The sequence below is a fragment of the Aquarana catesbeiana genome, linkage group LG05, assembly GCF_042186555.1.
Source record: "Aquarana catesbeiana isolate 2022-GZ linkage group LG05, ASM4218655v1, whole genome shotgun sequence".
Classification (NCBI taxonomy): domain Eukaryota; kingdom Metazoa; phylum Chordata; class Amphibia; order Anura; family Ranidae; genus Aquarana; species Aquarana catesbeiana.
Window position 1 is genome coordinate 57,696,262 of NC_133328.1, and position 13,263 is coordinate 57,709,524.

The 13,263-nt window shown below is 41.0% G+C and overlaps 1 protein-coding gene across 2 annotated transcripts in view; it reads right to left on the minus strand.

Annotated features, from left to right (window-relative positions):
- LG05H10orf67 (linkage group 05 C10orf67 homolog) overlaps positions 1-13,263 on the minus strand; it is a 243,086-nt gene that overhangs the window by 12,177 nt on the left and 217,646 nt on the right. For both annotated transcript variants that reach the window (XM_073629770.1, XM_073629768.1), the window contains exons 14-15: positions 12,712-12,786; positions 12,548-12,638 (exon numbers count right to left, since the gene is read on the minus strand). In XM_073629770.1, the coding sequence (XP_073485871.1) occupies positions 12,548-12,638; positions 12,712-12,786 (166 nt within the window). The remainder of the gene's footprint in view (positions 1-12,547; positions 12,639-12,711; positions 12,787-13,263) is intronic.

The following is a 13,263-nucleotide window of genomic DNA, read 5'->3' on the forward strand; positions in this document are numbered from 1 at the left end:
AGTGTCCGATCTGTCGCAGTACCGCTAAAAATCGCAGATCACCGCCATTACTAGTAAAAAAAAATAATAATAAAAATGCCATAAATCTTTCCTATAGTTTGTAGACACTATAACTTTTGTGCAAACCAATCAATATACGCTATTGCGATTTTTTTACCAAAAATATGTAGAAGAATATATATTGGCCTAAACCGATAAAGAAATTTGTTTTTTAAAAAATTTGGAGATATTTATTATAGCAAAAAGTTAAAAATATAGTTTTTTTTCCAAAATTGCCGCTTTTTTTTGTTTATAGTGCAAAAAATAAAAACCGCAGAGGTGATCAAATACCACCAAAAGAAAGCTTTATTTGTGGGAAAAAAGGATGCAAATTTTGTTTAAGTACAGCATTGCATGACCGTGCAATTGTCAGTTAAAGCGACACAGTGCCAAATTGTAAAAAGTGCTCTGGTCAGGAAGGGGGTAAAATCTTCCGGGGCTGAAGTGGTTAAGGAACCTGAAATACTGCACATTAACCTGTGCACCATAACACGTCACAATGGAACAACCTGTGTGAAGGGAGCCATAAACTGCTGCTTTAATTTAAAAAAAAATTGAATGACCCTTCCATAAAGATCCTTGTTTAGGCACTTCTTGTTATAATGTGACAACGTTTTGTCCCCGTCTCCAAACTGTGCTGCTACGTTGGCATCCTAACACACAGGTTTTCTGATGGAGTCTACAAGTGGCTCTTTGAACACACATTATGCAGCCATGACCCACTGTTTTCACCACCAGGAAACTAGCCCTGAAAAATGCCATGAAGCCCTTGATGAAGTGTATGCATTCAGACAGGAAGTTGCTGCATAGAGGCTGCAGAAGATCAGCAGCACTGAGATGCATGGCCACACCCGTACTGCAAGAGTTTATTGCTTGTTTCAGTCTAGGGCAGTGATGGCGAACCTTGGCACCCCAGATGTTTTGGAACTACATTTCCCATGATGCTTAACCACACTGCAGAGTGCATGAGCATCATGGGAAATGTAGTTCCAAAACATCTGGGGTGCTAAGGTTCGCCATCACTGGTCTAGGGGAACAAAAAAAAGAAATATACTAGTCCAATTAGTCACCCAGCAGCTAGACTAGTCCCCACAGCCTCTTCTCCCTTGCGCTCCAGCAGTCTAGGGTCCTGATATCATAAAAAGTCTTGTTTTTTTGTTTAAAAATAACAAACATTTTATACTTACCTGCTCTGTGTAATGGTTTTGCACAGAGCAGCCCAGATCCTCCTCTTCTAGAGTCCCTCACTGGCGCTCCTGGCCTCTCCCTCCTGCTGAGTGCCCCCAGAGCAAGCAGCTAGCTATAGGGGAACCCGAGCTGAGCCGCTGCTCTGTGTGTCCATTCAGACACGGAGCCGCAGCTCGGTCCAACCCCCTCTCTCTCCTCATTGGCTTACTGACTTTGATTGACAGCAGTGGGAGCCAATGCTGCCTGTTGCTGTGTCTCAGGCAATCAGGAGGGAGAATCCCAGACAGCCTCGGGTCTTGTGTACATCGCTGGATCGTATTAGGGGGGCTGAGGGGGGCTGCTGCACACAGGTTTTTTAAAGCATTTGTTAACCCAAAAAGATAAAAATAAAGATCCTGTTTTCTTAAATTATGTTATACAGCACAGTGCTTGTGCTGTGTCATTTGGACTACTGTATCACCTGAAATACCTGGCTGATCCTGCCTGGCTATACCCTCCCCTCTGCAAACTGACCCCGATAATCGTGGCTGCTGAGCCCTGACATTGTGGTCCATTTGTGTGATTCCGTCAGCCACAGCCTGCTATCTGTCTCCTGTGACCCCCTCTCCTCTCTGTCTGTCTCTGCTTGTACCAGTGTCTGCTTCTGCCTTAAGAACCACTTAAAAGCCCATAAACTCCACTCTATGTGTCCATGCACACATGGACGTTTTTTAGCTTTAATGAGCAGTGGAGTTTATGGGCTTTTTTCTAAACGCCACAAATTCGCATTCAAAGTTCACCGCTAAAAAAACTCTAAACGCCGATAAACGCGCTTTAATTAGCTTTCGGCGTTCTATTTTTTGAATGCATTGTGGGAGTTTGGAATGCATTGTGGGATTTTTGGAGTATCCTCTGTGTATTTTTATTAAAAACGCCCATAAACGCTAACGCTAAAAAACGCTCATAAACGCTAGTACAAAATGCTGTTAAAAGTATGTTTGTCAACCAGTGTTTTCTGCCAGCAATCTGGTGTGCAGAAAAAGCTTTTTTGAGCTTCAGTGTACATGGAGCCTAAAACCAAAGCAGGGTCTATAGACCTTGCAATGGACGTGGTGTTGTCGAGCGACAGTCCATCACTGGAGAGCATAATCTGGGATCAGGTACGTAAAACTGTTTCTCCTCTCCCCTAGACAAAAAAAGTACATCCTTGCAGTACAGGTGTGGCCCAACTGCAAGGGATCATTTTTTTAGTTTTCCGGAGTTGGGCTTTAAAAAAAAATGTAAGTGTTTATGTAAACAGTTCACTAGCAAACTAAATATTATTCAGTTAGGGTTCACTCTACTTTAATATGAATGATATAAACTGGGGGAGATTTACTAAAACTGGAGCTTGCAAAATCTGGTGCAGCCCTGCACAGAAACCAATCAGTTTCCAGGTTTTATTGTCAAAGTTTAATTAAACAAGCTGAAGTTAGAAGCTGACTGGCTGCCATGCACAGCTGCACCAGATTCTGAGTGCTCCAGTTTCACCCCCCCCCCCCCCCCCCGTGTGTTTGAACCTCCAGCTGCACATCGTTATGAAAGAAACAAGTAAAATTACTGTTTTTTCAAATATAAGTGATAATTGAATTGAAAAATACAACAAATTTAAAGGTTGTGTTAAAAACTTTGAAAAAGTTATTAAAATCAACCTAACGATGCTTGGGAAGGCTAATGACATTTCACAGGTAATGCAATTTGGGATGAATCACTCCCATGTTTTCTGTGCTAACAATGTGAATTTTTGTAAACTACTATAAATTGCAATTGAAAAGCACTAATCTTCCCGTCCCCAGTCATTTTTTATACGGATGAAATGAATGCAGATACTCCCCTTTGGGAGGGGCGACATGACACTTAGCTGGCCTCTTCTAAACAGGTCAGGGACCGTAGGAGGGAGCTCTTTGCTAAAGCGTGTAACCAAATCAAGCCAATGGTTAGCTCTTTTCAATACCACTGGAATGGCCTTGCACAATGCTCATTCACATAGCAGCACACTGGCAATGAAAAGGATGGTCAAGCTTATAGCTAACTCCCCTTTCAAAGAAAAGGCTTCCCCTTAGTCATTTAGACTGTAACGTTCAAACAAACTTCAACAAACCCTAAAAAAAGTGAACTTAAACTTTCTAAAATGAACCGATCACATAAAAACGCCAAAAATTATTAGTTATAGAATCTTGAGAAATTGTGCTCATTATATCGCTGCAAGTGTCTTTGTTTGAATCTCAAGACACAAAGACCCAACAAGCCTGCCCTGGAGATGACCTATTGCTTTCAAGTCGCTTAAGCACATCAGAAATTCCATTGTTGGGGTTGATTAATTGAAACTGATAAGTTACCATGAATAAAGATTGTTTTTTTCTGTTTAATGTGCTGGGGCTGATTTGGTAAATGCTTATTCATGTAGCTATGCAGTGCAGCATATGGACCAAGTGCATTCAGCATTGCAAACATATACAATTTATTATGCTTGTATGGCCACGGCCAAAAGGCCTTTTCTGCCTTTTAATGGTAAAGTGTGAAAAAAAAAAAAAAAACCCATTTAAAGAGTCACTAGTATTATTACATGGACAACAATGTAGGCTTGACTGTGTCTGCGTCCCCTATGAATAAGGGACAGGGAAAGGGGTGGACAAAACCCCTAAAGTACATGTCAACAAAGAGGCCCTTGTGGATTTTAATACAGCAGACAAAGAAATTTTAAGTCAAGGGGTTCGCTGGTTCATTGAGTGAAGATATTTAGGCAAGCTCATGTCAAGTGTCAGATTAGTCTGATTAACTCATCGTTTATATGAAAGGAAATATTTAATTTAGGAGAGGGGTGAGTGTTAGATCACAGATATATTTAATTATACTTTAACTACACTAATGTGTTTGGTCACACTTTCGGTCAGATTATTGCAGGAGCACAGCTGGAAAGCAAGATCGGGCAAGATCAGACAATAAATTAGAGCTTGTGTTTTTTTTCTGGTTCTCTTACAAGATGAGAGGCAAGGGATGTAGATATGTTAGGGTACAGAGTCAGGACTAAAATATGTATTTGTTTATAAGACAATGATGTAAAGTTTGACTGCCACACAGCAGAAAGTAAATGTCTGGCAGCACAACTTGATAATCAAAGCCCAACAGCTTAAACCACTCTAATTACATTCCAAGTGCATCAAAGCAAAAGGTGTTGAATGGCTTTACAGCTTGTTTTCTTTGGGAAGTAGCTAACAGCTTGAGCATAAAAGTCTGTCCCCTACCAGCATGCTATAGTAAAGGACTCTTGCTCTCTGTGTGGAAGCAGTGATCTCTCTGCAGAGGTACAACACGCCCCTGGCTGTGCTGTCTGCCAGAGTTGTGCAAATCTCAGGACCGGCTGAATTTTTTTTTTACAAACCGTTGGCAGGTAAAAGAGCCCCCTTATATACAGTATCTCCCAAAAGTGAGTACACCCCTCACATTTTTGTAAATATTTTGCTATATCTTTTCATGTGACAACACTGAAGAAATGACACTTTGCTAGAATGTAAAGTGGTGAGTGTACAGCTTGTATAACAGTGTAAATTTGCTGTCCCCTCAAAATAAAGCAACACACAGTCATTACTGTCTAAACCACTGGCAACAAAAGCGAGTACACCCCTGAGTGAAAATGTCCAAACTGGGCCCAATTAGCCATTTTCCCTCCCCGGTGTCATGTGATTCGTTAGTGTTACAAGGTCTCAGGTGTGAATGGGGAGCAGGTGTGTTAAATTTGGTGTTATCGCTCATACTGGTCACTGGGAGTTCAACATGGCACCTCATGGCAAAGAACTCTATGAGGATCTGAAAAAAAGAATTGTTGCTCTACATAAAGATGGCCTAGGCTATAAGAAGATTGCCAAGACCCTGAAACTGAGCTGCAGCATGGTGGCCAAGACTGTACAGCAGTTTAACAGGACAAGTTCAACTCAGAACAGGCCTCGTCATGGTTGACCAAAGAAGTTGAGTGCACATGCTCAGCATCATATCCAGAGGTTGCCTTTGGGAAATAAATGTATGAGTGCTGCCAGCATTGCTGCAGAGGTTGAAGGGGTGGGGGGTCAGCCTGTCAGTGCTCAAACCATATGCCGCACACTGCATCAAACTGGTTTGCATGGCTGGGGTCCCAGAAGGAAGCCTTTTCTAAAGATGATGCACAAGAACGCCTGCAAACAGTTTGCTGAAGACTAAGGACATAGATTACTGGAACCATGTCATGTGGTCTGATGAGACCAAGATAAGCTTATTTGGTTCATATGGTGTCAAGCCTGTGTGGTGACAACCAGATGAGGAGTACAAAGACAAGTGTGTCTTGCCTACAGTCAAGCATGGTGGTGGGAGTGTCATAGTCTGGGGCTGCTGGCACTGGGGAGCTACAGTTCATTGAGGGAACCATGAATGCCAACATGTACTGTGACATATTAAAGCAGAGCATGATCCCCTCCCTTCAGAGACAGGGCAGTATTCCAACATGATAATGACCCCAAACACAACTCCAAGATGACCACTGCCTTGCTAAAGAAGCTGAGGGTAAAGGTGATGGACTGACCAAGCATTTCTCTATACCTAAACCCTATTGAGCATCTTCGGGGCATCCTCAAATGGAAGGTGGAGTAGTGTAAGGTCTCTAAAACCCACCAGCTCCGTGATAGTCATGGAGGAGTGGAAGAGGACTCCAGTGGCAACCTGTGAAGCTCTGGTGAACTCCATGCCCAAGAGGGTTAGGGCAGTGCTGTAAAATAATGGTTGTCACATAAAATATTGACACTTTGGGCCCAATTTGGACATTTTCACTTAGGGTGAACTCACTTTTGTTGCCAGTGGTTTGGACATTAATGGCTGTTTGTTGAGTTATTTTGAGGGGACAGCAAATTTACACTGTTATACAAGCTGTATACTCACTAATTTACATTGTGGCAAAGTGTAATTTCTTCAGTGTTGTCACATGAAAAGATATAATAAAATATTTACAAAAATGTGAGAGGTGTACTCACTTTTGTGAGATACTGTACTTAATACTATACTTAAACTGCATATTCAGCTGTTTACTTTGAGTTTACAAGAGTATAAATGGTGGTGGCCCATTTCACATAGGCTGTCCGAACAGGTCCGCCTGTCAGTTTTCCAGGCAGAACCTGAACGGACCATCCAGTCTCCTCTATGGAGCGGTGGATGTCACCTGCTGCCATCCCATCCATCCAGTGGATCAGATGGAAATAGATGAAAACAGACAGCTGGTACGTTTTTATCCGATTGCCCCATAGAGAAGAGCGGGACGGTGTCTGTATCCACTCTGCATAGCGGAGCGGACACGGACCTGTCATCTGCCCGCTCAGCGGGGATCAGCGGACAGATCCCCCCGATGAGCAAGCAGATTCCGCTTAGCGGAGGTGCCCGTGTGAAAGGGGCCTTAATTCCACAAACAATACTCCATAATGACAATGTGAAAGAAGTTAGTTTGAAATCTTTGTAAATTTATTAAAAAAATAAAAAATTGCATGTACATAAGTATTCAGAGCCTTAGCTCAATACTTTGTTGAAGCACCTTTGGCATCAATTACAGCCTCAAGTATTTTTTGAGTATGAAGCTACAAGCTTGGCACACCTATTTTTGGGCAGTTTCTCCCATTCTTCTTTGCAGAACCTCTTAAACTCCATCAGGTTGGATGGGGAGCTTCGGTGCACAGCCATTTTCAGATCTCTCCAGAAATGTTCAATCTGGTTCAAGTCTGGGCTCTGGCTGGGGCACTCAAGGACATTCACAGAGTTGTCCCATAGCCATCCCTTTGTTATCTTGGCTGTGTGCTATCTTGGGCCGTTGTCTTGTTAGAAGATGAACCTTCGCCCCAGTCTGAGGCCCAGAGCGCTCTGGAGTAGGTTTTCATCAAGGATGCCTCTGTACATTGTTGCATTCATCTTTCCCTCAATCCTGAATAGTCTCCCAGTTCCTGCTGCTGAAAAACATCCCCACACCATGATACTGCCACCACCATGCTTCACTGTAGGGATGGCATTGGCCAGGTGAATAGCGGAGCCTGGTTTCCTCCAGACATGACACTTACCATTCAGGCCAAAGAGTTAAATCTTTGTTTCATCAGACCAGAGATTTTTGTTTCTTATGGCCTGAAAGTCCTTCAGGTGCCTTTTGGCAAACTCCAAGCGGGCTGTCATGTACCTTTTACTGAAGAGTGGCTTCTGTCTGGTCACTCTACCAAACAGGCCTGATTGGTGGAGTGCTGCAGAGATGGTTGTTCTACTGGAAGGTTCTCCTCTCTCCACAAAGAAACACTGGAGCTCTGTTAGAGTGACTATCGGGTTCTTGGTCAACTCCCTGACCAAGGCCCTTCTCCCCCAATCACTCAGTTTGGCTGGGCGGCCTGCTCTAGTAAGAGTCCTGGTGGTTCCAAACTTCTTCCATTTATAGATGATGGAGGCCACTGTGCTCATTGGGACTTTCAATGCTGCAGACATTTTTCTGTACCCTTCCCCAGATCTGAGCCTTGATACAATCCTGTCTCATTGGTCTACAGACAATTCCTTGGACGTTGTGGCTTGATTTGTGCTCTGACATGCACTGTTAACTGTGGGACCTTATATAGACAGGTGTGTGCCTTTCCAAATCATGTCCAATCAACTGAATTTGCCACAGGTGAACTCTAATCAAGTTGTAGAAATATCTCAAGGATGATTAGTGGAAATAGGATGCACCTGAGGTCAATTTTGAGTGTCATGGCAAAGGATGTTAATACTTATGCACATGTGATTTTTTTGTGTTTTATTTATTTATTTATTTTAAATTTGCAAAGATTTCAAACAAACTTCTTCACATTGTCATTATGGGGTATTGTTTGTAGAATTTTGAGGAAAATAATTAATTTAATCCATTTTGGAATATGGCTGTAACAAAATGTGAAAAAAGTGAAGTGCTGTGAATACTTCCCGGATGCACCATACCTGCAAGCCACACAAAAGAAATCTAACAGATTCCTCCATCCATGCTAATTAGTGCACATGGATGCATCTTCCCTGCTGGCTAATTATTATTATTATTATTATTATTATAATACAGGATTTATATAGTGCCAACAGTTTACACAGTACTTTACAATATAAAAGGGAGACAATACAGTTATAATACAATAAAATACAAGAGGATTAAGAGGGCCCTGCTCAGAAGAGCTTACAATCTAATAGGGTGGGTCAGGTGGTACAAAAGGTTGTAACTGTGGGGAATGAGCTGATGGAAGTGGTAAAAGATTAGTTAGAGACGTGATAGGCTTTCCTGAAGAGATGAGTTTTCAGGGATTGCCTGAAGGTAGCAAGAGTAGGGGATTGAACAATGATGATGAAGATGTGTTGGGCAGTTTGAGCTCCCTGTGCCATAAACCACATTTTTTGGCTGATAATGAGTCTGCATATAGACTCCTTTAATATCTATGGCTAGCAACAGAAATGCCTTCTTCAAGACTCATATTGTACTGGAGAAGCATTTATCTAGGTTAACTTGAGTCTATGTATTCAAGAGGACCTTTCTCACAGTCCCGTAATTTGGCACTATTGACACAGTGATCATTAAGTCTCTTCTTAATGAGCAGGCAAGACACAAATGCTGTAGATAAAGCTCTGAAGTCACAGCAATTCTTTACCTGCATGTCAACAAAAGAAAGCTCAAACACAGGTATCTGATGCACAGAAGTCACACATATTATCCCAACTGATTACATTGTTTTCCCTTTTCTTAGCACATTCCCTCTGATAATACATGTGAGGTTGGGAAGAGCATAGCAGACTATAGCTGACCAAAGAGCAAGCCAAGCTTCCAATTCTATCTCTTCTAATGCATATTATTTCTAAATGTAGTAGAGTGTGATAAAAAAAATGATTTTCCAGCTTCTTGCCAAATTTTACTGAGTGGGACCCATTTTAAAATCAATTTAAAAATCAAGCAACAATCTGGTTGGGTAGGTTATTCTGAGAGAGCACTAAAGTGTGCCTTTGACTCCCTTGCTTCTTATTGTGCAAATTGGTATTTCAACAAGTCAAAAAATCTCTGTAAAAGTAGTTGCTAATCCTTTCTTTTTTATTAATTAAATGAGATAATCATTACATTTCTAATTAAAGCAACTGCCATACATAATGATAAACCTTGATCGTTCTGCAAGAATATCCCAGTTCCTGCAAAGACAGTTAATGTCTGGAGTGGCCAGTACCCCAACAATGTGAGTGTAAAAATCAACTACATTAGCTATGGACTCATTGTAGACTGCTTTTTTCACCTCCCTGTTGTCCCTTAGACCACCCAATGTGGCCAACAGGGGTCTCTGGACATTAGCCATCATGTGGCAGCAAAAGGAAATGTCTGTGGTAAGATCCTGCAGATGCTTCAGACCCACCAGAAGCCACAGGGTATCTTTAAACTGCAAAGGTAAATATACATTGGAGAACTAATCACAAGTGTAAGAATATGAATATTCAAATCCTTATCATGACTGGTTCTCAAGATTTCCTTACAGTAGCAAAAATACATGCAACTTATGCCAATCAACCACTGACTTAAAAATGTAAGGGCCAAGGAGTGTCACTGGCAGTATCAGTGGGTGGAACATAATTAAAAATAAATAAAAAACAATGTAATAGTTATAGTCTTGACTGTAGAACCTGTGTGAACTTATATTACATTACACATTCACAGGAAAAAGCACAGATAACAGAGGGGGCATAGTTCTATATAACAACAATGGCTATACCAGGTGTTTTACACTAGCTGGAATGACTCCATGTAGTTACGTTACCATAGCACAAAAGCACATATTTTCATATACAACCTGATTTGCATAATCTCCAGCTCCCTGATGATGCTGCTAACAACAAATCCGAATCATCTGTATTACAGAATGTTATTGTTGGGGCTAATTGCTCAGTGAAGCAAAGAGAATTTATAATTAATTCTGCTCTAGCATGCGGTTTTCCATGTACAGGATACAAGAGATTCATTATTGAACTGTTACCATAATTTTATTGACCGAGGTATAGTTACATATGGCAGACAAAATATGTTGCATTCCAGTATTCATAAATATCTTAAACAACCAAGAAAAATATCTAATGAAGACTACAACCAAAAGCGATATTTCAGTCTTTGGTAGATGCTAGAGATAATAATATTTTATCATGTTCCCCAGAAACCCTGCCGGTCTTCAGTTCCCAAGCCTTGTTACAAGGGGGGTTCATATCCCTTCTATTGAACCACACATCAACTCATTTGACCCTCATAGAAATGTAGTTTCCAACCAGGACATTTTATACCTGAGAACTAACTTATAATTAGTTCTGTCCCTGTATGGGATCATTTTTTAATTGTTTGTAGTATGTGGAATGCAATATGAGGAGTGGGACAAGCAAGAATGGAGCTAGGAACTATAGTGAGGAGATGGGTAATTTGGATCTTCTATAGCTAGACTGAAAGTGGTCACATATATAACATTGACTGTATATATCCTGTTTTCTTGCAAAAGTTTTAACCATGCTTTTAATTTCTTATGAAGGAATTTGCAAGCTTCTAATTACAATGAATAAGGAAATCATTAATGGTCCAATCCTGTCCCTGATCTGGCGCCCAAAATGAAACTACTCTAACAAGTACTTTCATCCATCTAAAGGCCTCCTTATCACTCACTTTTGGGAAATATCTGTGGATTTAGCTAATCCCTACAGATTTTCACTGAGGAGGCAGAAAGGGGTTAACCACATACTTGCTACCTCCATCCCTCAGGTGAGTCCCACACATCCCATCAATACAACCGATGGGAAGATTTCTCCTCACTTTGTTCTTTTAAGGAAAGCACCTGCCTGTCTATGAGCACAAAGAAAAAAGGGTGGGACTTTGAATGTGCTAGTAAATCAACTTACAAATTAGAACATAATTAAAAGAAATACAAGGTTTATTAACAAAATTTAAAAAATTCCATGCTAAAAACATTATAATAACATGGTCTTGGTATCCTCATATATCACAGCGGTACTAAGGTTGGTACTCCCAACATGTTTTGCCCTTTGGGCTTCTTCAGGGGGAACAGCTGCTGGTACCTTACAACCCAGTATTTATTTACCAATCATCAAACAAAGTTGGCAAAAAATGGTGTAAAACCAAGGAAATTCTTTGGTGACCACAGGAGGTATAACTGGGCCAGACTTAGATGCTGAATGTACAAAGGAACAGGGCCGTCCACCTGGCTCCATCCAATCTACCTGTCTATGGCTTGCTTTGTAGCACATTTAATATAATTAGTGCTCCTAAGTATACTGTATATTGCTTTAGAATTTCCTTAAAGGATTGTCCAAATACATAGCACCCTGGCATAAATCATGTGGACAATGAGCTTAGGGTAAAGGTTCTAGTTAACGTAAACAGCACTAGAGCAAACGTGTAAAAGCATTTTTTCAATTTCAGTCCTTCTGTTACTTTTAAGTCATTCACGTTAGCAAGTAAACACAGACTAAATTAGCGAAATTAAAGTAGTACTTTTCCCTGTTGGGCAAATATTGCATTTACATCCATAGCATCACTGCGTAATAGTGCCTGAAATATTTACCTTTTCAGGTCCAGGCTTTCACCTGGGTCCTTCTGGCTCCAATCACAGCATCGAACCATGGCAGGGGGTGGGATCTGTGTACAGGGGAAGGCACTGATTGGCTGCCTCTGTGTGCACATAAATTCTGCCCAACACTGCAAATCTGCCCCAGGAAAACCATTGCACCAGTAGCTGAAAAAAGATCAAGTTTGCAAAGTGGCACGCATTCTTGATGTCTATTGGCTAGCAAGCAGCAGGAAGGTGGAAGAATACCAAAAGTTTTGCTCTTCCTTAAAGTTTAAAACTTAAGTGATCTAGTTTCACATTTAATACATATCCTGCCTTCTGTGAATTATCATCATTCACTGAGAAATCCATTGACCATAGAAATACATACGGCTGTGGGAATGCCTTGGTGATTCGTTATATCAAAATTTATTAGGAGGGTAAGTTATTCTTTATATACACGAACACCAATGTTTACATAGATTGAGGCAAAAAGAAAATGATTTGTTGATGATCACAGACACAGACTCCGATTGCTAGACACGTGTGCAGTGCCCACCTCAGAAAGCTCCACCTACCATTAGGAAGTTGACCATAATCAAATGGAGTTTTGATTTAGAAGGCCGGAGTTACAGCTTCAATAGTGTAAATTGAGCAATAGCTTTCAGACTTCAAAAAGAACACACTGCCATATCACATCATTTATTAGGTGCAAACCTTACCATTCTCCACATATACTTCTTGCTCAGAAGCATCTAGTTGGTCATCAGAATTCATATGCATAGCAGAAGGTGGCTTAGCTCCTATTTGGGGCTAGAAAAGACAGTTAGGTTAGCTTTTATTCCTTTCAAATACAAGTCAAAAAATATGTATCATATGTACTTACTAGAGGTAAGCTGAGGGGATAGAAGCTGTTCCGTACAGGTAGATCAGAAGGCAGGGATCCCAATGTACCATCTGTCTGCATACAAGATGACAACATAATGTACTATGGATTACTGAACTGAAATTCACACCCCATGGGAAACCACACTAAGAGAACATTCTACTTTTCTATGTTCATAACATGTAATGAAAAAAAAAAAAGATTCTTTATCAAAGGCCTCCAATATTTCTATCTTTGGTTGAGTAAATGGAGTATGAAACAGAGGAGCTTGGAGCAGAGAGAATTCAATATGCTGGGAACTATAGCAGGGAGATTTAAAATCTGGGGTTCCCAAGATATATCAGAAATGAGTGGGTGATTCAGCCCACAAGACATCACCTAACTGAAAAATAGCTTTTGACTGTACAGACCTTTTAAATACAGGTAACAGTGGCGGAACTACTAGGGTCGCACCGGTTGAACTTGTGACTGGGCCCTGGCTTTCCGCCACTGTGGGGGGCCCATAGCTGTCACCAGCATAAGGCACTGTGCTGAATCCCAGAGCCCTGTGCT